Genomic DNA, 25,770 nt, shown 5'->3' on the forward strand with positions numbered 1-25,770 from the left:
TACTGTCAAGATTTACTACAAAGTGTAAATAGGATAATTTTGGTCATGAAGTCAGTCTCGTGCAAAACTGAGTTTTGCGAGACTTGTGGTCATGACTCCATCACAACGTAAATGAATGTTGGGTTTGTTTCAATCCTGCTGGCAGCCCACAAGCAATCATCAATTCCGAGAGCAGCTGCACATGACCCGATCTTAATGCCTGTGGTAAATCTGGGCTGACTTTGGATATTCCTATGGGGCTAGTTAGGGACCATGGTAAATGACACAATGTATATGGGACATTATGTTAAAATTCCAATAGTTCCACATTTCAATTACTTAAAAATCACAAACCAACTATAAATTGTAAAAATTCATATACAAATATTGAAAGCATTTAATGAGAAAACTAAAAGGTGTGCAACATGAAAATATTGTCTCATATACATTGTGTAATTTATTGACGGCCACTAACTAGCCCTGGAGATAGGCTTTCCAAAGTCAAACCAATTTTGTCACTGTCGCACACCAGCTAGCTGAAGCTAATTTGCTAAATAATGCTTCCTACCTGTGAACACACACACACACACACACACACACGAGACACCCACATCAGACCACACCCCAAAACCAACTTGAGGTTTAAATTCAGTCTTGGCAGCTAGAATTTCTTACGGAACCAAATGTAAAATGAGGCCAAATCAGGAAGTGCAGTCACCCTTTAAAAGCAGCCCTGAATACAGGCCTAGCACTACAGTAGCACTACAGTACCCTTGGTGTATATTTGGGATGGTACACGGCGGAAGTCTTCATTTGGCAATCTTTGCCTCAGGAAGTAAACGTGTCAAAATGTTTCCCCCTATCCTGTAGGACTGACAAACACTGTATATTTTTTGAAGAGCACATTACTGAAAATGACTTTCGACCGACCCTTTGCTGCTTAGATCTCACCACTGTGCTTTTTTCCCCCAAACGTGTTAAAGATGTTTGGTCCCATTACACAAATAATCCATCATACCTGAATACACTACATACCACTTTTAAAATGAGTCACTTGATTCTCACTGCCATGCACTCCTACCGTAGTCGTGTAGTCTTTGTTTGACTGTCTGAACAACATCTCCACCCATTTCTCTGGACATTTAACTGTAGTAAATGCCTATTGTGTATTTTGTATATGGGGCCTTGTCTTGTTCTAGAGTATGACTATGGCCTTCCATGCTTGATCTACATATGAGGACCAGCTATGTGGTTGTGCCTGAAAGAGTTAAAGCGACATCAATTGAAAGCACCAATGTGAAAATGCAATCAGTTTAGCCAACTGAGCTTTCCATCATCTTCGGGAGGGAAATCACATTACATTTCAATTGTGTACTACAGTTTGAGTATGATTATGGCTTTAATGTACAGTCACCAAAAAGTCGGGAGACATTCTATTCCATACAAATGAAGGCATTTGTAAGTATGTATGCTAATCTATTTACTTAGGGCCCAGTAGTTACTCATGTCTATAAACCCAATAAGGCTAGTCCATTCATAACTGCTGTTTCCATCTTAAAATGTCACTGAATGTGTTGTAACAACACATTCAGCCATAATCAAAGTTATTGATATTATGTTTACTTTCTACCACATTAAAGTTAAACCACATGCAATGCAGTTGTTTGCAAGTATTCCAAAAGTAATGCAGTAGGAATACTGTGTCTCGTTGAATCACTGCAAATGAAGAGCACTGGATTCCTTGAATGTGTTTGCTATCGTGTGGTCCCCCCCCCCCCCCCCAATTATATATTTTTTTGCCTCTGTTGCAGATTTGCTAGCATCCAGAAATATGCTAAAATATTAACTCATGTTCTCTCACATTGTATTACTCTCTTTTTTTAAACTGCAAATATTATAGCATTTTATATTTCAAATCTATTGTTGACATGCAGGGATGTAGAAATGAGAGTGAGAAATCAAGAAGAAATAAAACATATTATACAAACATATCCATATATTTTCTTAGGAACCAATCATGGTTCAAGTGCTTTCGGGCTTTAGCTACATTGCAATATGTTAAAATAGACAATCTTCCTTGCTCTAGCCATGCCAAGTTTGTAGAATTAGAGCTTTGGCTGATTTTAAATGTTATTTTTTTTATATATATATATGTACAAATAAATGAAGCTTAATGAACTGAAGCAGATGTGTGTAAAAGTTGTTTTTCTTTTCAATTTTCAAGGCAGGCAGCAGGTAGCCTAGTGGTTAGAGCGTAGGGCCAGTAACTGAAAGGTTGTTGGATTGAATCCCAAGGTAAATATCTGTTACTGATCCCTGATAGGCTGTCTTAACTGACTTGCCTAATAAAAATAATGAAGAAGACCTGTATAAAGGTAGATACCTGAAGATTTAAAGTGGAATATTTATTTATTTATATATTTCTAGGCAAGTCAGTTGAGAACAAACTCTTCATTTACAATGGGGACAGCCTACACTGGCCAAACCCGGACGACGCTGGGCCAATTGTGCGCTGCCCTATGGGACTCCCAATCACTGCCGGTTGTGATACAACCTGTATTTATAGGGTATACATGATGTATTGTACACATTCTTCTTGTCATAATCATACATGATGTATCACCTAAACTCCCATAAAGGAAATGTATTAGTCACTGTCTGCATGTGAAAGTTTTAAATAAAAAGTACAATGAGTGCATGGCAAATGAAACAGGATGAAAGAATAGGTTCATCATCTTTAATTATATTGCCTACTGCTGGGTACCGCTACATGTAAGGCCTATCTATACATTGCTCAACAGTCACAGCTCAGCTTTTTCACGTGACACACCACAGCCTATCCTGATAGGTCTACAGTTGTGCCGCGTTCATATTATGTCGGAAACTCGGAAATGTCTGAATTGCATACTCGTTGTATAAATACGATACAGGTACCTGCGTTTCCCACTTGGGAAGTATCAGAACCAACCAATTGGAAGCTCTGCGCTAATAACTGACTTTAATTTGAACTCGGAAGTCCGAGTTTCCAACAGGACGTGAACGCGGCCTTATTATTACATTCCAGTCTCAAATAGATGAGGGATTGCAGTGAAGGGCCGTCTCCTCCTTTCCCCGTCTATTGGCCAGTTTCACTTAATTCCACAGCAGTGAAATGTGCGGCTGTGTTAGCCCACATGAAAGGGAGACTGAGGAAAAAAGTAAAGTATGTCCGCGGCCTGTTGTCATTTCAGATTATGGATAGGCATTAGCAAACACAGAGTTGAGATATTTGCAGGACACATTGCTTGGTAGTGCTACACTACTTGAACGTTTAATTTATTTCCTCATGCCTTTCGATTCCGAGCCTTGGGATGAAACTGTAGTTATTGTCCATCCCTGGATCTCTCAAATCCCACTGTAGTTCGTTTTCTGAGGCCCTGTAATTCCTGGAAACCTGTGGATAGGGTAGGCTAATCGGTTTAGCACTTCATGGACACTGCTAAAATTAAGGGGGTGGCGGATAAATGTCTAGCTAGAATTAAGTATATTATTTAATCTCTATAAGAATGAAAGACTCATGAATTGTCTACAAATATCTAAATTATTTTAAATTGATAAAATGTGTAAACTAAATGCGCTCATTAAAGATAAATTACAGCATCACGATCAAGCTATTTCTTATGAAATACTGCCGTATGTTTTTAGCTTGAGCCTCCGCCTTTGTCTCCTTCTTTCTCGCATGTTTTTACTTGGGAGTTCCTCCCCCTGCGGCGCTGGGCGGAGTTTCATACCGAACAAGACGCTCCTTTTGTCGGATCCGTTCCGACCTGACTCCCCGGGGTTTACGGCTGAAAAAACGACACTTAAAACAGCCCTAAAATAATTAAACACGAATACCTTGATTTGTAGTAACAACGCTGGTTTCTAACTGCCACGAAAGGTGAGTGAAAAGTTGTGTTTTGATGGCGTTAAAAGCGATTTTTAAGTCGTGTCTCCCCGAGTCTTAATAACATTCATGGCGGCTCTGCAGTGAGAGCTTTGGGGCGAAAGCAAGCAGATGCGTTCGCTCGCGTATCTGTTTTTCAGCAAGTTCTAGCTTTATAAGCATTTCTGAACTTTTCACTTACTGCTTTGGTAGTTAGAGGACCACATTGACAGTTAAATGCAGTCTCCAAATTATAACATTTAAAAAGGCGACTTTTCACAAATTGACGATTTAGACTATGCTACAAAATGCACTATGTACATCCAGTCTGCTAATAGGGCATTGAGTCTACAGTGGTTCTCTTGTCAATGTACTTAGTGTAAAATATAGAAATTGGTTTGGTAGCAAGTTTTCATGCCAGCGGAAGCTGCGTTTTGACTCCTGCCTGAATAAGGGCGCCATTACTGGGGTAGCAAGCAAAGAACGGTCGGTGTTCCCAAAACAAACTTAAAAGGCTGTAGCCTTGATTTAAAATAGAAAGACATTTAAAATAGTAATGCCACGGCCCCTCGAAATATGTGAATGCAGCGTAGCGCTCTGAGCGTAGCATTTTATGTTTTCATAGTTTTAGGCTGTGAAATATTCACAGGATTGTTATCGGTAGATGTATAGATGGATGCGACAATTTTTTTTTAATGCAATGTAACGTTTAGGCCTATTCTTTAAGTTTGCAGTATATGTTTTCCCGAAGTTTGACCTTGTGAGCGGGCCACGATGACACTACACCGAGAAAGCGACGCCTCGGTCGGGTGCACAGCTGCGCCACAGCTTGGGGGAAGCGGGCGGGGGTAGGCGCGCACTTTCTGGCAGTTCGATTCAGCCCTCCGCCACGGAATGTTAAAGCATTCTATTCCCTTGTCTAGAACGCTCCCTTCATCCTATAAATTTAGGCCTATTATCTAGCCTAGGCTATTTAAGGGATTTCGTATCACCCCATGTGGGAAAATATCTTAATTTAAAACGTACGTAGGCTACATTTGTTGTTTGAGACAGTTGTGGATGTATTTATGTAGCCTAGGCTAAGACTATTTGGATAAGGCACAACTGTCAGAGGGTTCAGCGGCAGGAGTGGTGTTTTGACCGGCACCTGGTGACGTTTTACGGCCGAGCGGTCCCCATTGTTGACACTATCACAAATATGCACTCAGACCTAAATCAAACATTTTGTTTTCAGGTTTATCGTGTAACTTAATCATTGGGCTATGCCTTGAAACTATACGTAGGGTTTTAAGTTGCCTGGTGCAATATCTATCGACCGACCGACACAGTCGCGGTTAGATAGCCTATCTAGGCTATGCAGTTCAGGGGTATAGGCCTGGTGAAAAGAAGCTGAAAAGACCAACGGCGGCCGCGGAACTGTGCGCACCCGAGATGACTGCCCCTTTGCGTCTCACTTGGTACAGGGACCGTGCGTTTCTCAAATTCTGCATTATACATTTTCAGAACATACCGCAAAAATGAATAAAGAACGGTTGCATATTGCGCTCATTTGTACTATATTAGCCTACAGGCCTAGGCTATTATAAGCGCCTTTGACGCGCTCCTGTCTACCGGGTGACAGGCGAGGAGGTTGGCAGGCACACAGCACTTGCGTCTCACGTCCGGAGTCGAGACCGAGGCTTCGAATTTGGAAACGCCCGTGTTTGGATTGCTGGGCTCAGCACTAACTCAATTTTTAAAAGATACTCTGTTCTACGGTATTTCAACGCTTATTTTAAGCTGTAGCATTTTATCAATTACTCAGTTGACAAGCAAAAACTTCAGTTTGCTCTCACCGCGCCATCACTTCGGTAAGCTATCCACCACAGTGAAAGGTCAGCTGAGCGCTTTGATAACGTTCCGAACGTTATCGATCTCCAAACGAATTAATATGATGTATCCATTCGGCTGTAGTTGAAAAACAACACGATGAAACAATAAATTGATCGATCCTTTCGGTAAATCGTATTGTGTGCCACTCTTTCCAGAAGAACACGATGTACCCTCATATGGGAAAGGATGGGTAGACTTGGGCGGAGCATCCGCATGACCGACTTTTCCTGTATCAGAAATACACGTGTCGCTATTTTGTGTTAAAAGTGTAGCTTTTGAAAACTTATTTGTGCATTTCCTATTGGTTACTCTACTTGTAGTAAAGACGTTTGACCTTGAGCATAAAGGTGCTTTGTCAGCTGAATAATTGTCAAGTCGCGCAACTTCCCCATATCAACTAATTTAGTCGTGGATGGAACCATAAAATTACATTAGAACACCTGGATGGAACGTCATGAGTCAGTTCTTGAACTGTATATACATTCTCGTGTAGATGCATATCTTTACGCCTATATTGGAATTGGTGAGTTTTTAGCATAGGCTGTAGCTCAGACAATTTTCTCCTTGCTATTTCCACTTTTAGCCATAGTTAATTTGTTTATAATAGGAGTTTTTTTTTTCTTCTAAAGTTGTTACAGACAGGACCCTAAATATTTGAATAATTTGTGGTTCTCCAGAATCTGTAGAAGCCGGGTCAGTTGAGCTGCCCACAGACGCTGCACCATGAACGGCAGCAGCAGTGTGTCCTCTGCGTCACAGACCATCCAGATAAAAACAGAACCAGGTAGGGTACATAACCAAAACCACCCCTTCCCTTCATCAACCACAATATGTAGTATTTCTTCTAATTCTAGTTCTGTAGTTTTGTGGATCCTTCCATCATGTGTGTCCCAATTGGATGTAAATGTATGATTTTCTTGGTGTATTCTTGCCTTTAAAGTTGTATAGTGGTAGCGTAGGGTCTCTCACAGTCAGGATAAGTGATGTGTTAAATTTTGGTTGACTATTGAAAGATTAGTGTTTTTATTTTATTTTTTATTTGTTGACATTTTACTTAGATTTGTCTGACAGTTGTTTATCTATTCTGGGGTCAGCTTGAGGTTTATTGTGTCTAATAAAAAAAGGCAAGACAAACAAAACACAGCTGCTCTTTGATGTTGCTTGATGGATGTGTGTGCGGTTGTGTGATTGTCTATGCTCCAGTTGTGGATGCTTGGAGTAAGGAGGACTGCCTCACTCTTTTGGAGAGAATTCGGAGCCTGTTGCCTGATGGTGATGCCATGAAATACAAAACCACAGAGTCCCACTTTGACTGGGAGAAGGTCTGCTTCGGAGGCTTCACCGGTGACATGTGCAAACAGAAGTGGGCGAAGGTGTCCACCGAGGTTAGCCAATTACAAGTCACAATTTTAGCCAATCACAACAGCAGAAAAATCTATTTTCTGTTTTTAATGTGGAGGGAAGTGTCACAAATTACAGAAAGCAATGTCTAGCGTCTTTTTCTACTGGAAAAATCTTACTGTTGCAAAATGAAACACGGCACCATGAAAAAAATGTTTACAACAATTTCAGGTTACACCTTAATCCATTTGATACTATGTGTTCAGGTGCGGAAGTTTAGGACTATGACCGAGCTCATAGTTGATGCCATTGAGTTTGTGAAGAACCCTTACAAAGGCAAGAAATTGAAGGTAAGCAAATCAGGTTTTACTTTGTACCCATGAAATGTCACAAAATGCTAAGGTTATACTTTTCAAATCTCACATCTTCTACCATACAAATGACCATTGTTCTGTTTTCCACCCTTTCAGACACATCCAGACTTCCCAAAGAAACCCCTTACACCGTATTTCCGGTTCTTCATGGAGAAGCGAGCCAAGTATGCCAAGATCCACCCGGAGATGAGCAACCTTGACCTCACCAAGATTCTGTCCAAGAAATACAAGGAACTCCCAGACAAGAAAAAGGTGATGGTCAAGTCTACCATGCCGTTTCATTATGGCTTCGGGATCATCTTTATTTAATTCAAAGGCAGATCCCAAATCTGTACATAACATAACTGTATAAAAAAAAACAGAGTGGTTTGTGGCTGGACAACTACCTGAACCAATTACTTACTTTTCTTGCCTCTGAATTGATAGCTTTCTATCCAGCCTCTCTTCTTCCATTAAAAAAAAGAAGAAGAATTGAACCTTTATTTAACTAGGTAAGTCAGTTAAGAACAAATTCTTATGTACGATGACGGCCTACTCCAGCCAAACCCGGATGACGCTGAGCCAATTGTGCGCCGCCCTATGGGACTCCCAATCACGGCCTGGATGCGATACGGCCTGGATGTATCACATGGGAGTAACTCTGTTAGTTTTTCAGTTAATAACTAATTGAGTGAGGGTTATTCTCTGTTCCCCAACAGCAAAAGTACATCACAGAGTTTCAGCGAGAGAAGGAGTCCTTTGAGAAGAATATGGCCCGATTCAAGTGAGTGGCGTTTTTTTTGTGTCGTTGAAGCCAGCCGTCAGTGGCCAAATTAGCTTCCTCTGAACCTTCCTGCTGAATAATAAGCAACACTTTCCAAAACTGATGCATTTTCCTTGAAAAGAAACCAAGTGATCACTTTCCTCTATCTGTTGGTTGAAAGGGTATACCACCCATATACAGCTGCCTTAACGTCTTTGCTCTTGTTCCCCAGAGAGGACTACCCGGAGTTGATAGAGGAGAGAAAGAAGTCGGACCTCCCTGAGAAGCCCAAGACACCCCAGCAGCTGTGGTACAACCATGAGAAGAAGACCTACATGAAGCTCCACCCTGATGTGAGTGTGTGCAGTGCAACCCGCCCAACTAAGTCCGGGATTTCACGAAATGATACTGTCAAGTGTTGTGCTTCCTTGAATTTACCCTAAAAATAAAATGTCCCTTTTGGAATTCTTAGTGGTGAATGATGAATGCCATTCCTTTCTCTGGGGTTACCAGGTGAGCCAGAAGGAGCTGAAGGAAGCTCTGAGGAGACAGTGGTCCCAGCTGTCAGACAAGAAGAGACTTAAGTGGATCAGCAAGGCCCTGGAGCTGCAGAAAGACTATGCGGTAAGAGGGTTTGGTGTGAAGGGGTGCCGGAGTTCAGAGGATTCGTACATTTTCAAAAGGATAGCGCCTCAAGACACAACTTGGTAATCCTCTACTATTCTTTATTCCTGGTAGAAGAAACGAGCAAATTTGCCATTTTCTATGTGATATACACTGCCTAGAGAGTAAGGCTGTGTTTACATGTTTCATGAATTGGTCTTTTGTTCAATCAGATCAGCTCTGAAAAAGATCTGATGTGATTGGTCAAAATACCAATTATTGGTATTTAGATCAGTAGATCAGATCAGTAGATCAGAATTGGTCTGCCTGTGTAAACGCAGCCTTGCAAGCACATTCTAAATAATTAGTATTTCATCCCCTTTTTGTGGAAATATAGCACAATCAATGACAATTTCAGTGACTTAAAATAAAAAAATAAAAATTAAAGGCTTGATGAGAAATTGTCTCCATTTTTTTTTTGTCACCCGAAAAGTTTGAATCCATGGTTCTCTCTCCAGGGTTGTATGAGAGTCTACCAAGAGGCCCATCCAGACGCTGAAGAGCACGTCAAGTCCGTCCTCACCAAAGCCGAGCGGCAGCTCAAGGACAAGTTCGACGGCAGACCAACCAAACCACCGCCGTAAGTTGCTTGATCGGAGTCGCACAATGTTCTTTCAATAAAATAATATCAGTGGAGAGGGGGGTAGCAGAATGGGGAAGGGACTGAGGTGGGCCTCACACACCCATGGTCAGGATGTGATCTAGTATCAGCAGCGATACCAGACTCTGGCACAGCCTCTTGACAGTTCTGAAAAGACCAAAGGGATTTTTACCCTCAGGTATTTTTCCCCCCAGAGATTTATATATTGGAGATCCTTATGCAAACAGTAGCTCTTGGTTTCTCAGTGAAAACATCTGTTGAGTTTAAAGACCTTTGTCGTCGAATTCTATAGCGCTGAACAAGGTTCTTGGCTTTTCGGGTCTTCAGGAACGGTTACTCCCTATACTGTGCCGAGCTGATGGTGAACATGAAGGATGTTCCCAGTACGGAGCGTATGGTGCTGTGCAGTAAGCAGTGGAAGGTGATGACGCAGAAGGAGAAGGACATGTTTCAGAAACGCTGCGAGCAGGTCAGTCTTGTTCCGTTCAAGGGGGGAAATGCAATGAATCACCAGTATTTTGTCTTTATGTCGTAGACCGGCCCAGCACGGCATCCTTAATAGATACTTTAATTATTTTGGCCTCTATAGGTTTCAATATGTAATGTGAAGGTTTGAAAGGGTTTGGTGAGCCATGATGAAAGTTTTGTATTCTTGTCATTCACCAGTCGTATCAATGCTCTTTCACCCCTGTGTGTCCCACTACAGAAAAAGAAGCAGTACGAAATTGACCTACAGAGGTTTCTCGAGGTGAGTAGAACTGAATATACCCATAGTACTGTAGTACATATCACACTACACATTCTTGGCTGACCTGAGTTTTAGTAGTGGAAGTCTGGCAGGCTACATGTCGGTTCTCTTTCTCCAGAGCCTCCCGGAGGAGGAGAGGGACCGGGTGATGACGGAGGAGAAGCTGGGGGGCTCGCGGCTGGGCATGGGGGGTGTTGGCAGCCCTCACAGATCCAAGTCCCCGTCCGCCAAGGTGGGTCTCACAAAACTACAACAGGTATGTCACCACCTTTTCAGCCACAAGGTGGGCTTTCTGTTAGGTTACAGTGAAGGTGGGCTATGGCTTTCTGTTAGGTTACAGTGAAGGTGGGCTATGGCTTTCTGTTAGGTTACAGTGAAGGTGGGCTATGGCTTTCTGTTAGGTTACAGTGAAGGTGGGCTATGGCTTTCTGTTAGGTTACAGTGAAGGTGGGCTATGGCTTTCTGTTAGGTAGGGCTATGGCAGTCATGACATTTTGTCAGCTGGTGATTGTCAAGCAAATAACTGCTAGTCTCAAGGCAGTTGACCATTAATTAACAAACACATTTAGCATCTCCTGGCTTCCATACAAGCCACAGGTGCAGACCTTTGGAACGTCTACATTTTTACAAGTCTAATAGATAATTGTAATATAGCCTACACCATCACAATAAATCCACTATTTATTTTAGACAGGTCTGAAGAAATGTAGTCAATTAGCATCCTCTGAGTTGTCCTTATGTTAGGCCCTGATCTGGCTATGCCATATGGCTGTGGGCTACACTAGTTCATTTAGCATGCGAGATTTGCTTAGAATTCCGTGGAATTATTTTATAGTATGAAGAATACAATTGTAAAGTAGAAACTATATTTTCTCCAAACTATTTCAGAGGGAGTGATCACTTGTGGCTCTTGTTGAGTGGTTAACAAATAAACAGTTCCTCCTATATGCTTAATTTAGTTATTTATGCAACTTCAGTTGCATATGGTTTGGTTTGGTTTGGTTTTGGTTTTGTTTTTTATTTTCTTGCACAGGCTGCACACATTTCATCAGTCTCTCATAAAAAAAATTCCACAAGCGCTTGATAATGCCTTGAATTTCGCGGTGGCATCCCCCCAGTGTGGTCGTAATGCCCTCTAAAAAATGCCTTTTGCGGCCGTTGTGCTGCGTGATTGTGATTCTAATGACGATTGGAAAAAAGTTGCGTGAAAAGGCAGACATACGCTGGGTATCATTCACGAAGCCATAATATTGTCACTCATCAGACTATTCTTCGTTTAATCTGGTCTTTACATGTACTTAATGTGTGAAATTAGTTTTGATTTAGGTGCATGATAATGGTCCGTTCTGTCTCAGAACTGGGGCAGGAGAAAAGAATACATGTAATCGTTGCACTTAAATAGCGTATGGAGGACGCTTTCCCTGTGGTTCATTTTCATCCCAGCCAGGTAGACTATACTTCTGTTGTAAAACGAAGTGATGTGCTTAATTTTAGGAAAGTTGATAGATAAATGTTGTAGGTCTAGCCTATAGAAAGCTGATGGGGTACTCCTCTTTTTTAAGAGGCCATCAAAACTCTTGTTTTCTCACGGCAATTGCATAGCCTATAGAAATGTGCAACATGGGCTCTCATGAAGTGTTTGATTCGATTTTCGATTACATTTGTATTGATGTCAGAGTGATTAGCGGGACAATAGATTGCTGAGTACCAGGCAGTTAGAAAGTTTTGTAGGCTACTAATGACAATCAGCAGCTTGGAGAAGCCTAGTTACCGGGACTAAACGGTCACGTGAAATTTGACTGCGGTCATGACTGGTGACAGCCGGTGTGGCAGTAATACAGTCACCTAACAGCCCTACTGTTAGGTTACAGTGAAGTTGGGCTATGGCTTTCTGTTAGGTTACAGTGAAGGTGGGCTATGGCTTTCTGTTAGTTTACACTGAAGGTGGGCTATGGCTTTCTGTTAGGTTACAGTGAAGCTGGGCTATGGCTTTCTGTTAGGTTACACTGAAGGTGGGCTATGGCTTTCTGTTAGGTTACAGTGAAGGTGGGCTATGGCTTTCTGTTAGGTTACAGTGAAGGTGGGCTATGGCTTTCTGTTAGGTTACAGTGAAGGTGGGCTATGGCTTTCTGTTAGGTTACAGTGAAGGTGGGCTATGGCTTTCTGTTAGGTTACAGTGAAGGTGGGCTATGGCTTTCTGTTAGGTTACAGTGAAGGTGGGCAATGGCTTTCTGTTAGATTACAGTGAAGGTGGGCAATGGCTTTCTGTTAGATTACAGTGAAGCTGTAACCTATGTCTTGCTACAGTGAAAGTTTGGCACCTGGTCAGTCACTGGGAAGGTTTACTAACTATTTCATATGTTGGGTCAACATCAAATAAAATTTTATTGGTCACATTTAGCAGATGCTATTGTGGGTGTAGTAGATGTTTGAACTATGTTACCTGTTAAGATTTTCCATTTAAAGGTATACTAGGTACACAATGTATATGCTACCTGCATTGACACCAGGTCTGTCTCTGTATGGGATTCCTTCAGGAGCGCTGTCGCGAAGCTGAGCAGGGGCACTGGGTACACTCCGGCCTGACGACGAAAGAGAAGCGCGACGGCAAGAAGAGGACCAAACTCCCTGAGACACCCAAGACTGCCGAGGAGATGTGGCAACAAGGCGTCGTAGGAGACTACCTGGCCAAGTACAGGGTGAAAAAGAGGGACTATTAGGATTTTATCTTAATTAATATCCCTATATTCATCCTTATATCTATATTCATTTTTATAGTTCTCTATCTGGTTTTATTGTTTCACATTTTAGATTGAAGTAGTTGTTTTCCAACAACTCAACAAAATCATATATTATTTTACAAACACTGTATACTGTGGCGGGTCAAATTAAATTAGCTCGTGGGCCAGTTGTGGCGCGCAGACCACCAGTTGAAGTCCCATGCTGTACAGCATCTAGGAATGCGCTTTTAATCCTTACAGTCCTAAAGTGAAAAAAAACAACTTCTGTGTTCCATGTCTTCTGGTTACAGAGTGACCGTAAGAAGACCCAGAGTGCCATGGAGTCAGCCTGGAAGGCCATGGAGAAGAAGGAGAAGATCCCTTGGATCAAGAAGGCGGCTGAAGACCAGAAGCGATACGAGGTTCAGTACCGGCCCGTGGTCAGTGACCAGACGTTTTGACCGCTGTCTTCTCCAGTTGTGCTGAAGAAATGTCAAAATGTTGGTCGCCCTCCCCAACTTCTGCTCCTCCCCATTCCTGTTTCTCCCACCCTCCTCCAAGCCACCTCCTCCCCATTCCTTCCTGGCCCTACCCTCCTCCAAGTCCCCTCTCCTTCCCCACCCCTCCTCCCCCAAGCCACCCCCCTTCCCCATCCCTCCACGTAAAAATCGTCTGTCCTTGTTTGCAACACTCACTACTGAGTTCCAAACTGCCTCTGGAAGCAACTTCGGCACAAGAACTGTTCATTGGGAGCTTCATGAAATGGGTTTCCATGGCGAAGCAGCCGCACGCACACAAGCCTAAGATCACCATGTGCAATGCCAAGAGTCGGCTGGAGTGGTGTAAAGCTCGCTGCCATTGGACTCTGGAGCAGTGGAAACGTGTTCTCTGGAGTGATGAATCCGGCTTCACCATAGTCCTACGGACTAATCTGGATTTGGCGGATGCCAGGATAATGCTACCTGCCCCAATGCATAGTGCCAACTGTAAAGTTTGGTGAAGGAGGAATAATGGTCTGGGGCTGTTTTTCATGGTTCGGGCTAGGCCCCTTAGTTCCAGTGAAGAGAAATCGTAACGCTACAGCATACAATGACATTCTAGATGATTCTGTGCATCCAACTTTTTTGGCAACAGTTTGGGGAAGGCCCTTTCCTGTTTCAGCATGACAGTGCCCCTGTGCACAAACGAGGTCAATACAGAAATGGTTTGTCGAGATCGGCGTGGCCTGCACAGAGCCCTGACCTCAACCCCATCGAACACCTTTGGGATGAATTGGAAATCCGACTGCGTGCCAGGCCTAATCGCCTGACCTCACTAATGCTCTTGTGGCCGAATGGAAGCAAGTCCCCACAGAAATGTTCCAACATCTAGTGGAAAGCCTTCCCAGAAGAGTGGAGGCTGTTATAGCAGCAAAGAGAGGGGGGGGGGGGGGCAACTCCATATTAATGCCCGTGATTTTGGAATGAGATGTATGAGCAGGTGTCCACATACTTTCGGTCATGTAGTGTGTGTTTGTTCGGTGTTGGAATATGTGATGTGTGTGTATATAATGAGGATCCAATCAACAGTCCCTGTGTTTTGATGGGTGTCATTTTCATGAGCCATATTTTTTTTTGACATGGGTTAAATAATGGCAAGTACTTCCACATACTTGATTTAAGTTGCCCTTTTAAAGTGTAATCCTTTGAAAGTATTTGACATGTACAGTACACCCAGGTCTGATGCGTTGTTGTGTGTGTGTGTGTGTGTGTGTGTGTGTGTGTGGTGAACTGTACTTGTCCTGCAGAGGGAATTGTTGGAGATGAGAACAGCCCAGGCAGGAGCAGGCCAGAGGAAACCCAAGTTTGAAGGGGAGCCCAGGAAGCCACCAGTGTGAGTAACTACACACTGACCCTGGAGTGTTATTGATGTTACTGGTGTATTTTTGTCATATGGTGTCTTTGAGCCCATTTTTCTATGTCTCTGCCCCCCCCGCCCCCCTAAATGTCTTCTGCTTTCCACTCCCCTAAATGTCCTCTGCTTTCCAGCCCTCCCTAAATGTCCTCTGCTTTCCAGCCCCCTAAATGTCCTCTGCTTTCCAGCCCCCTAAATATCCTCTGCTTTCCAGCCCCCTAAATGTCCTCTGCTTTCCAGCCCCCTAAATGTCCTCTGCTTTCCAGCCCCCTAAATGTCCTCTGCTTTCCAGCCCCCCTAAATGTCCTCTGCTTTCCAGCCCCCTAAATGTCCTCTGCTTTCCAGCCCCCTAAATGTCCTCTGCTTTCCACCCCCCTAAATGTCCTCTGCTTTCCCACCCCCCTAAATGTCCTCTGCTTTCCCACCCCCCTAAATGTCCTCTGCTTTCCCACCCCCCTAAATGTCCTCTGCTTTCCACCCCCCTAAATGTCCTCTGCTTTCCACCCCCCTAAATGTCCTCTGCTTTCCAGCCCCCTAAATGTCCTCTGCTTTCCAGCCCCCTAAATGTCCTCTGCTTTCCAGCCCCCCTAAATGTCCTCTGCTTTCCCACCCCCCTAAATGTCCTCTGCTTTCCCACCCCCCTAAATGTCCTCTGCTTTTCCACCCCCCTAAATGTCCTCTGCTTTCCCACCCCCCTAAATGTCCTCTGCTTTCCACCCCCCTAAATGTCCTCTGCTTTCCCACCCCCCTAAATGTCCTCTGCTTTCCCACCCCCCTAAATGTCCTCTGCTTTCCCACCCCCCTAAATGTCCTCTGCTTTCCACTCCCCTAAATGTCCTCTGCTTTCCAGCCCTCCCTAAATGTCCTCTGCTTTCCAGCCCCCTAAATGTCCTCTGCTTTCCAGCCCCCTAAATATCCTCTGCTTTCCAGCCCCCTAAATGTCCTCTGCTTTCCAGCCCCCTAAATGTCCTCTGCTTTCCAGCCCCCTAAATGTCCTCTGCTTTCCAGCCCCCCTAAATGTCCTCTGCTTTCCAGCCCTCCCTAAATGTCCTCTGCTTTCCAGCCCCCTAAATGTCCTCTGCTTTCCAGCCCCCTAAATATCCTCTGCTTTCCAGCCCCCTAAATGTCCTCTGCTTTCCAGCCCCCTAAATGTCCTCTGCTTTCCAGCCCCCTAAATGTCCTCTGCTTTCCAGCCCCCCTAAATGTCCTCTGCTTTCCAGCCCCCCTAAATGTCCTCTGCTTTCCAGCCCCCTAAATGTCCTCTGCTTTCCAGCCCCCTAAATGTCCTCTGCTTTCCCACCCCCCTAAATGTCCTCTGCTTTCCCACCCCCCTAAATGTCCTCTGCTTTCCACCCCCCTAAATGTCCTCTGCTTTCCACCCCCCTAAATGTCCTCTGCTTTCCAGCCCCCTAAATGTCCTCTGCTTTCCAGCCCCCTAAATGTCCTCTGCTTTCCAGCCCCCCTAAATGTCATCTGCTTTCCCACCCCCCTAAATGTCCTCTGCTTTTCCACCCCCCTAAATGTCCTCTGCTTTTCCACCCCCCTAAATGTCCTCTGCTTTCCCACCCCCCTAAATGTCCTCTGCTTTCCACCCCCCTAAATGTCCTCTGCTTTCCCACCCCCCTAAATGTCCTCTGCTTTCCCACCCCCCTAAATGTCCTCTGCTTTCCCACCCCCCTAAATGTCCTCTGCTTTCCCACCCCCCTAAATGTCCTCTGCTTTCCCACCCCCCTAAATGTCCTCTGCTTTCCCACCCCCCTAAATGTCCTCTGCTTTCCACCCCCCTAAATGTCCTCTGCTTTCCAACCCCCCCTAAATGTCCTCTGCTTTCCTTTGCTCATTGTTTACCACCTTAATCGGACACGTCAAGCCTAGAAAGATCCTAGGCTATTTACTACTACCGTTTGTGTTGCTACCTGTTAGTATGAATGTATACATTTCATTGAGATGGGCCTATGCCATTAGTTTGCTCATGGCTTGCAGTTTATATTGACTGCTATGTGGGTATAATTAAACCTCTGTGTGTGTGTGTGTGTGTGCAGGAGTGGCTACCAGATGTTCTCCCAGGAGTTGCTGACCAACGGCGAGCTGAACCACTTCAGCCTGAAGGAGCGGATGGTGGAGATCGGCAAGCGCTGGCACAAGCTCAGCCAGAGTCACAAGGACAAGTACAAGAAGCTGGTGGAGGAACTGCAGATTGAGTACAAGGCCGAGCTGGAGGCCTGGGTCAAGGTAAGGGTCATAGGTAAAAAAAATAATTTATTTCTGAAATGTGGACCCCCAAGGTCGTCACAGGAGGAGACATTGGTACACAAGGCATGTACTCGGAACCTATGCATTGTATTCTTTAAAAAAAAATGTTAAATACAATGTTAGCGACAGCACCTTTTTGGGAGAAATCAGTCTTGTCATTTCTCATTCCTTTCTTTCTGTCGTCCCCTTCAGTCTCTCTCTCCCCAGGAGCGAGCGGTTTATAAAGAGTTCTCCACCACGGTGAGTTTCACGCTGTCAAATAAGCATGTTGTTGTGTTCTTGACACCAATTCCTCAACGCAGCACTTCATATACAATGCCCTAAACACTCCTGCTATAACTCTTCACTCTAATGCAATATGGTTATTCTACATTCATATTCCATGGCTATAGGTACTCTTTTTCTCTGTAGCCGGGAGTTCTTATAACCTGGTTATTCTACATTCATATTCCATGGCTATAGGTACTCTTTTACTCTGTAGCTGGGAGTTCTTATAACCTGATTATTCTACATTCATATTCCATGGCTATAGGTACTCTTTTTCTCTGTAGCTGGGAGTTCTTATAACCTGATTATTCTACATTGATATTCCATGGCTATAGGTACTCTTTTTCTCTGTAGCTGGGAGTTCTTATAACCTGATTATTCTACATTCATATTCCATGGCTATAGGTACTCTTTTTCTCTGTAGCTGGGAGTTCTTATAACCTGATTATTCTACATTCATATTCCATGGCTATAGGTACTCTTTTTCTCTGTAGCTGGGAGTTCTTATAACCTGATACATTTTGTCAATTTTAAATGGACTTTGTAGCCTGATATGACTCTGTATTCACAAGCTGGCATCCAGCATAACTGCATATAAACTCAGCAAAAAAAGAAACGTCCTCTCACTGTCAACTGCGTTTTATTTTCAGCAAACTTAACAAGATTCAACAACTGAGACATAAACTGAACAAATTCCACGGACGTGTGACTAACTGAAATGGAATAATGTGTCTCTGAACAAAGGGGAGGGGGGTCAAAATCAAAAGTAGGACCAGCTGCATTAAGTACTGAAGTGCATCTCCTCCTCGTGGACTGCACCAGATTTGCCAGTTCTTGCTGTGAGATGTTACTCCACTCTTCCACCAAGGCACCTGAAAGTTCTTGGACATTTCTGGGGGGAATGGCCCCTAGCCCTCACTCTCTGATCCAACAGGTCCCAGACGTGCTCAATGGGATTGAGATCCAGGCTCTTTGCTGGCCATGGCAGAACACTGATATTCCTGTTTTGCAGGAAATGACGCACAGAACGAGCAGTATGGCTGGTGGCATTGTCATGCTGGAGGGTCATGTCAGGATGAGCCTGCAGGAAGGGTACCACATGAGGGAGGAGGATGTCTTCCCTGTAACACACAGCATTGAGATTACCTGCAATGACAACAAGCTCAGTTCGATGACGCACCTCCCCAGAACATGACGGACCCTCCACCTCCAAATCGATCCCGCTCCAGAGTACAGGCCTCAGTGTAACACTCATTCTTTCGACGATAAACGCAAATCCAAACATCACCCCTGGTGAGACAAAACCGCGACTCAGTGAAGAGCACTTTGTTCCAGTCCTGTCTGGTCCAGCGACTGTGGGTTTGTGTCCATAGGTGACGTTGTTGCCGGAGATGTCTGGTGAGGACCTGCCTTACAACAGTTCTACAAGCCCTCAGTCCAGCCTCTCTCAGCCTATTGCGGACAGTCTGAGCACTGATGGAGGGATTGTGCGTTCCTGGTGTAACTCGGGCAGTTGTTGTTGCCATCCTGTACCTGTCCCGCAGGTGTGATGTTCGGATGTACCGATCCTGTGCAGGTGTTGCTACACGTGGTCTGCCACTGTGAGGACGATCAGCTGTCCGTCCTGTCTCCCTGTAGCACTGTCTTAGGGGTCTCACAGTACAGACATTGTAATTTCTTGCCCTGGCCACATCTGCAGTCCTCATGCCTCTTTGCAGCATGCATAATGCACATTCACGCAGATGAACAGGGACCCTGGGCATCTTTCCTTTGGTGTTTTTCAGAGTCAGTAGAAAGGCCTCTTTAGTGTCCTAAGTTTTCATAACTGTGACCTTAATTGCGTACCGTCTGTAAGCTGTTAGTGTCTTAACAACCATTCCACAGGTACATGTTCATTAATTGTTTATGGTTCATTGAACAAGCATGGGAAACAGTGTTTAAATCCTTTACAATGAAGATACGTGAAGTTATTTGGATTTCTTCAAATCCTGAAAAGGGGATGTTTCTTTTTTTGCTGCATTTACATGGAAACAGAACGTCATCCTATTAACATCTAGCTACTAATCATCAATGCTTTGAGCTTGAAACTTGTGTGCTGGTCTTATAGCGCCATCTTTCCATCCCCCTGCCCCATTATCCCTCCCTCATTCTCTCCACCTCACCCCCCAACCTTTCATGCAGAAACGGCGGAGCACCACCAAGGCGCGGGGGGGCCCGGGGGCCAAGGTTCGCGTGACTGCAGTGAAGGGGAAGGCGGTAGGTGCCAGAGCCGCAGCAGCAGGGGTCGGGGGGGGCAAGCGGGCCATGGCGTACCGGGCCAAGGTAACCGTGCCGTTCTCGTCGGACTGCTTCCCGCAAACAGACGGAGACACACACAGGCAGGCACTCAATCCAGACACACACAGGCAGGCACTCAATCCAGACACACACAGGCACGCACTCAATCCAGACACACACAGGCACGCACTCAATCCAGACACACACAGGCACGCACTCAATCCAGACACACAGGCAGGCACTCAATCCAGACACACACAGGCACGCACTCAATCCAGACACACACAGGCAGGCACTCAATCCAGACACACACAGGCAGGCACTCAATCCAGATACACACAGGCAGGCACTCAATCCAGATACACACACAGACAGGCACGCACTCAATCCAGATACACACACAGGCACGCACTCAATCCAGATACAGGCACGCACTCAATCCAGATACAGGCACGCACTCAATCCAGATACACAGGCACGCACTCAATCCAGATACACAGGCACGCACTCAATCCAGATACACAGGCACGCACTCAATCCAGATACACAGGCACGCACTCAAACCAGATACACACACACACACACACACACACAGGCACGCACTCAAACCAGATACACACACACACACACAGGCACGCACTCAAACCAGATACACACACACACACACACAGGCACGCACTCAATCCAGATACACACACACACACACACACACACGCACTCAATCCAGATACACACACACACACACACAGGCACGCACTCAATCCAGATACACACAGGCAGGCACGCACTCAATCCAGATACACACAGGCAGGCACGCACTCAATCCAGATACACACAGGCAGGCACGCACTCAATCCAGATACACACAGGCAGGCACGCACTCAATCCAGATACACACAGGCAGGCACGCACTCAATCCAGATACACAGGCACGCACTCAATCCAGATACACAGGCACGCACTCAATCCAGATACACAGGCACGCACTCAATCCAGATACACAGGCACGCACTCAAACCAGATACACACACACACACACACACAGGCACGCACTCAAACCAGATACACACACACACACACAGGCACGCACTCAAACCAGATACACACACACACACACAGGCACGCACTCAATCCAGATACACACACACACACACACACACACGCACTCAATCCAGATACACACACACACACACACAGGCACGCACTCAATCCAGATACACACAGGCAGGCACGCACTCAATCCAGATACACACAGGCAGGCACGCACTCAATCCAGATACACACAGGCAGGCACGCACTCAATCCAGATACACACAGGCAGGCACGCACTCAATCCAGATACACACAGGCAGGCACGCACTCAATCCAGATACACACAGGCAGGCACGCACTCAATCCAGATACACACAGGCAGGCACGCACTCAATCCAGATACACACACACACACACAGGCAGGCACGCACTCAATCCAGATACACACAGGCAGGCAGGCACTCCAGATGCAGGCAGGCACGCACTCAATCCAGACACACACACACTAATGCACTCTGATTTTGAAGTGGTGGCATGGGTGTGGGCACTGTGTGACATTTTTGTGATTTTTATGTCTAACCTGTTATGTCTGGGTGGTTGTCCTATGTGTGTCCTATAATTTTGTATTCCATGTGCTGTTGTAAACAAGGGTTGGAACCGGTTCAAGGAAAATAACGAAATTATTTGAGGAACAGAACTGGAAGTAATCTATCCTGTTCCGGGAACAAAACTGTTATTTTAAAAGCATGGGAACCAGTTAATAACGTTAGTTGACGTTCCAGGAGAAGAATGGATTGACTTTTTCCAATGCCAGTTAAGGATACTATAGTTATCACATTTCACATTGGATTTATTCACTACAAAAAAAAGTAAGATGCTTTTAATTCTAGTGCTGCTCTGCACACACACACAAGCTTGTTAGTTAGCTAATGTTTGCTCTGGTCCAACGTTAAACCAACTTGGAAGTTCAAAGACGTTCAAAGTTCCTCCATAGAAGCCACTCCTCCTATAATACTGTGGGCCTAATTCGGATAACGCACGTCATAACAAGATGCCCAGCGCTTCAAGGCAGCACAATGTGTTTGTCTTTCATTGTGATTAAACCATGCTGTCTCCCAACTTTCCTATACCGATTTTTTTTAAATAACTTACCCGCTCCGCAGCAAGCAGCTCTGTCCGCACTGATTGGTGAAGTAATTAAATGTCATATCTATCTATACATACAGTACCAGTCAAAAGTTTGGACACCTACTCATTCCAGGGGTTTTCTTATTTTTTTACTATTTTCTACATTGTAAAATAATAGTGAAGACATCAACTATGGAATCATGTTGTAACCAAAAGTGTTAAACAAATCCAAATATACTTGAGACTCTTCAAAGTAGCCACCCTTTGCCTTGACGACAGCTTTGCACACTCTTGGCATTCTCTCAACCACCTTCACCTGGAATGCTTTTCCAACAGTCTTGAAGGACTTCCCACATATGCTAAGCACTTGTTGGCTGCTTTTCCTTCACTCTGCGGGCCAAACCATCTTTATTGGGTTGAGGCCAGGTCATCGGATGCAGCACTCCATCACTGTCCTTCTCAGTCAAATAGCCCTTACAAAGCCTGGAGGTCTGTTGGGTCATTATCCTGTTGAAAAACAAATGATAGTCCCACTAAGCACAAACGAGATGGGATGGCGTATCGCTGCGGTAGCCATGCTGGTTAAGTGTGCCTTGAATTCTAAATAAATCAGACAGTGGCACCAACACACCACCACCTCCATGCCTCACGTGGGAACCACACATGCTGGGATCATCTGTTAACCTCTTCAATGCTTCACGTGGGAACCACACATGTTGGGATCATCTGTTCACCTCCTCAATGCTTCACGTGGGAACCACACATGCTGGGATCATCTGTTCACCTACTCTGCGTCTCACAAAGACACAGCAGTTGGAACCAAGAATCTAAAATTGACAGATTTTCCACCGGTCTGTTCATTGATCGTGTTTCTTGGCCCAAGGGAGTCTCTTCTTCTTATTGGTGTCCTTTAGTGGTGGTTTATTTGCAGCAATTTGACCATAATATGGACTGTTCTTGTTGTAATATGGTGACCCTCTCATGAAGCTGGTTGAGAGAATACCAAGCGTGTGCAAAGCTGTCAAAGGCAAAGGGTGGCTACTTCGAAGAATCTCAAATATATTTTGATTTATTTAACACTTTTTTTTTTGTTTTGGTTACTATATGATTCCATATGTGTTATTTCATAGTTTTGATGTCTTCACTATTATTTTACAATGTAGAAAATAGTCAACATAAAGGAAACTTTGACTGGTACTGTAAATGTATATTCACATTTTCCAATTCCGAACGGGTTCAGAGCCTTATTTTGCTGGTTGGAAGAGTGGAACGGAATGGTTCTCGTTCAGAACAAAACGATTTGGAAAATGTCGGTTCCAACCTCTGGTTATACAGGGCATTCAGAACATATTCAGGCCCCTTGACTTTATCCACATTTTGTTACTTTACAGCCATATTCTAAAATGGATTCAATAGTTTTTTTTCCTCTCAGTCTACACAGTTATGACAAAGCAAGTTTTTAACCACCCTGGAAATATGACATTTTACATAAGTATTCAGACCCTTTAGTCAGTACTTTGTTGACGCAGCGAGTCTTCTTGGGTATGACGCTACAAGCTTGGCACACCTGTATTTGGGGAGTTTCTCCCATTCTTCTCTGCAGATCCTCTCAAGCTCTGTCAGGTTGAATGGGGAGCGTTGTTGCTCAGCTATTTTCAGGTCTCTCCAGAGATGTTTGATCGGGTTCAAGTCCTGACTCTGGCTGGGCCACTCAAGGACATTCAGCCACTCCTGCGTTGTCTTGACTGTGTGCTTAGGGTTGTCCTGTTGGAAGGTGAATCTTTGCCCCAGAGGTCCTGAGTGCTCGGGAGCAGGTTTTCATCAAGGATCCCTCTGTATCCCATCTTTCCCTCGATCCTGTCTCCCAGTCCATGCCGCTGAAAAACATCCCCACAGCATGATACTGCCACCACCATGCTTTACCGTAGGGATGGTGCCAAGTTTACTCCAGACGTGATGCTTGCATTCAGGCCAAAATGTTGAATCTTGTTCCTCATTGTCTGATAGTCTTTAGGTGTCTTTTGGCAAACTCCAAGTGGGCTGACATGTGCCTTTTACTGAGGAGGCCTGATTGGCGGAGTGCTGCAGAGATGGTCATTCTGAAAGGGTCTCCCTTCTCCACAGAGAAACTCTAGAGCTCTGTCAGCGTGATCATCAGGTTCCCCTCCCTGACCAAGGCCCTTCTCCCACGATTGCTCAGTTTGGAGGCCAGCTTTAGGAAGAGTCTTGGTGGTTCCTGACTTATTCCTTTTAATAATGATGGTCGTTCTTAGGGACCTTCTATTCTGCAAAACAATTTCGGTACCCTTCACTACATCTGTGACTCGACACAATCCTGTCTCGGAGCTCTATGGACAATTCCTTCGACCTCATGGCTTGGTTTTGCTCTGAGATGCACTGTCAACTGTAGACAGGTGTGCCTTTCCAAATCATGTTTAATCAATTGAATTGACCACAGGTGGACTCCAATCAAGTTGTAGAAACATCTCAAGGATGATGAATGGAAACAGGATGCACCTGAGCTCAATTTCAAGTCTCATAGCAAAGCGACTGAATACTTATGTAAATAAGGTATGTTTTTTTAATATTTTATTTAATACATTTGCCAACATTTCTAAATTCCTGTTTTCGCTTTGTCATCATTGGGTATTGAGTGTAAATTGAGGGGATTTAAAAAATATATATATATTAGAATAAGGCTGTAACAATGTAGGGAAGGGGTCTGAATACTTTCCGAACGCACAACGTTCTGTAAACGGGTGAGTCTGCAGTAGAGGCGTGACCCTGTGCTCTACAGCAGGATACGTCCGACTCAGATGACGATGACAAGACGGACTCGTCAGACTCCGACGACGAATCATCCGGCAGCTCCGACAGCGAAGATGTGAGTTTTCCAAGCCAGGGGTCATCCGCACTATGCTTTAGTGTAGACTTGGGTCAAATACATTAAAGCTAAAAATATTCAAAAGTATTTGAGGTCTGCTTAATTTACCTCCGTACATCTGATCAGTTCCATTGTACTGGGCAAACCACATCAAAAGCTGCAGAAGTATTTGATCCAGCTGTTGTCCTGTCTCTGTCCTCTAGAATGACGATGATGACGACGACCAATCTGAGGGCTCCAGCAGCTCTTCCTCAGAGGACAGCAGTGACTCAGACACAGACTAGCCCCCACCCCCCCATCCCCCCCCAAAAGAGGAGGGTCTGTGCGGGACACGCTTCCTCGTGAGTCAGGAGCAGTCATGGTGGCGTCATCAAAACGCTTGCACGTTGGCTCCTCCCACCTCTTTCTCGCAAGGAGAAATGAGAGACTAAATAAACGGAGGAGTTTTGCTCCACCTCCAGTTGTTGACCTGGAGAACTTTTACTGAAAACGGGACAAGTTCTCATTTACAGAGCTTTGTTACGTGTTCAATATTATTATTATTTTTGCCTTTATATATATTAGGTGTTATTACGAACATTTTCATTATTTTTTAAACTTTGAGAAAGACATTTTAAACTTTTAGCCGATTTGAGGGTTTTTTTTTTGAACAAGTCTGACTTGGAGGGGTATATTGAGGAGTTTGCCGTTTTTTGTCCATGAGTCTCTGACAGTCCGTGCAGAGGGAGGACCGTTGCTGCTTTCCCTCCATTGAAACATCTGGTCAAACCCTCCAATAAAATGCACTTTTTTCCTCTTGTATTCTGTGTGATTTCTTTTGTACTGGATACAATTTATTAATGTAAGAGAGGTATGCTCAGCAACCAAAATGGCCGCCTATTTCATATTTTTATGAGGGGATGATCCACTCAATACAGCCATTTATTTTTTTCTCCCACTTGGCTGTAATCAATTCACCAATACTATTTTCCTTGAAGTTGAACAACTATCTCTTTCTGAAGAATGTCTGCGTAAGATTTGAGGTCTCTATTGCAGGTAAAGCCACAACAGCTTTCCATTTCAAGACTTGATACAGATCATTTTGTTGTCTGT

The 25,770-nt window shown here is 44.5% G+C and overlaps 2 protein-coding genes and 1 long non-coding RNA gene across 42 annotated transcripts in view; 2 read left to right on the top strand and 1 right to left on the bottom strand.

Annotated features, from left to right (window-relative positions):
• Nucleotides 1-2,160, top strand: part of LOC110509101 (anion exchange protein 2) — a 77,471-nt gene extending 75,311 nt beyond the window's left edge. For 2 of the 3 annotated variants that reach the window (XM_036966169.2, XM_036966168.2), the window contains exon 23: nt 1-2,160. This exon is cut by the window's left edge and continues 928 nt beyond it. The gene's annotated coding sequence lies outside the window, so the exon portion shown is untranslated. The other variant, XM_090225225.1, reaches the window with a different exon arrangement.
• A 542-nt stretch (nt 2,161-2,702) lies between these two features.
• On the bottom strand, nt 2,703-5,851 carry LOC149971144 (uncharacterized). Its single transcript, XR_016492805.1, has 2 exons — nt 5,719-5,851; nt 2,703-3,412 (listed from the first exon to the last, which is right to left on the bottom strand). It is a non-coding gene; the product is annotated as an uncharacterized LOC149971144 (long non-coding RNA).
• On the top strand, nt 3,042-25,479 carry ubtfl (upstream binding transcription factor, like). 38 transcript variants are annotated; one of them, XR_016492804.1, is made up of 21 exons: nt 3,448-6,278; nt 6,433-6,539; nt 6,959-7,140; nt 7,363-7,446; nt 7,567-7,722; nt 8,169-8,233; nt 8,445-8,565; nt 8,726-8,836; nt 9,334-9,455; nt 9,804-9,945; nt 10,183-10,224; nt 10,343-10,456; nt 12,762-12,923; nt 13,256-13,366; nt 14,731-14,816; nt 16,880-17,069; nt 17,283-17,330; nt 19,539-19,679; nt 24,253-24,365; nt 24,592-24,678; nt 24,882-25,479. XR_016492804.1 is itself a non-coding variant. In XM_090225243.1 (20 exons), the coding sequence occupies exons 2-20, from the start codon at nt 6,479-6,481 to the stop codon at nt 24,960-24,962; spliced, it is 2,106 nt and encodes a 701-aa protein (XP_090081369.1). In that variant the 5' UTR covers nt 3,042-3,181; nt 6,433-6,478; the 3' UTR covers nt 24,963-25,479. The 38 variants fall into 38 exon arrangements, 33 of the variants coding, with proteins under 33 accessions (XP_090081369.1, XP_090081354.1, XP_090081384.1 ...); XR_016492800.1 differs by having other exon boundaries at nt 3,448-3,898; nt 10,343-10,480; nt 13,256-13,384; XR_016492801.1 differs by having other exon boundaries at nt 3,448-3,898; nt 10,343-10,480.
• The last annotated feature ends 291 nt before the right edge of the window (nt 25,480-25,770 follow it).

The sequence above is a fragment of the Oncorhynchus mykiss genome, chromosome 28 (genome assembly GCF_057628025.1).
Source record: "Oncorhynchus mykiss isolate SJ-2025 chromosome 28, ASM5762802v1, whole genome shotgun sequence".
Lineage (NCBI taxonomy): Eukaryota > Metazoa > Chordata > Actinopteri > Salmoniformes > Salmonidae > Oncorhynchus > Oncorhynchus mykiss.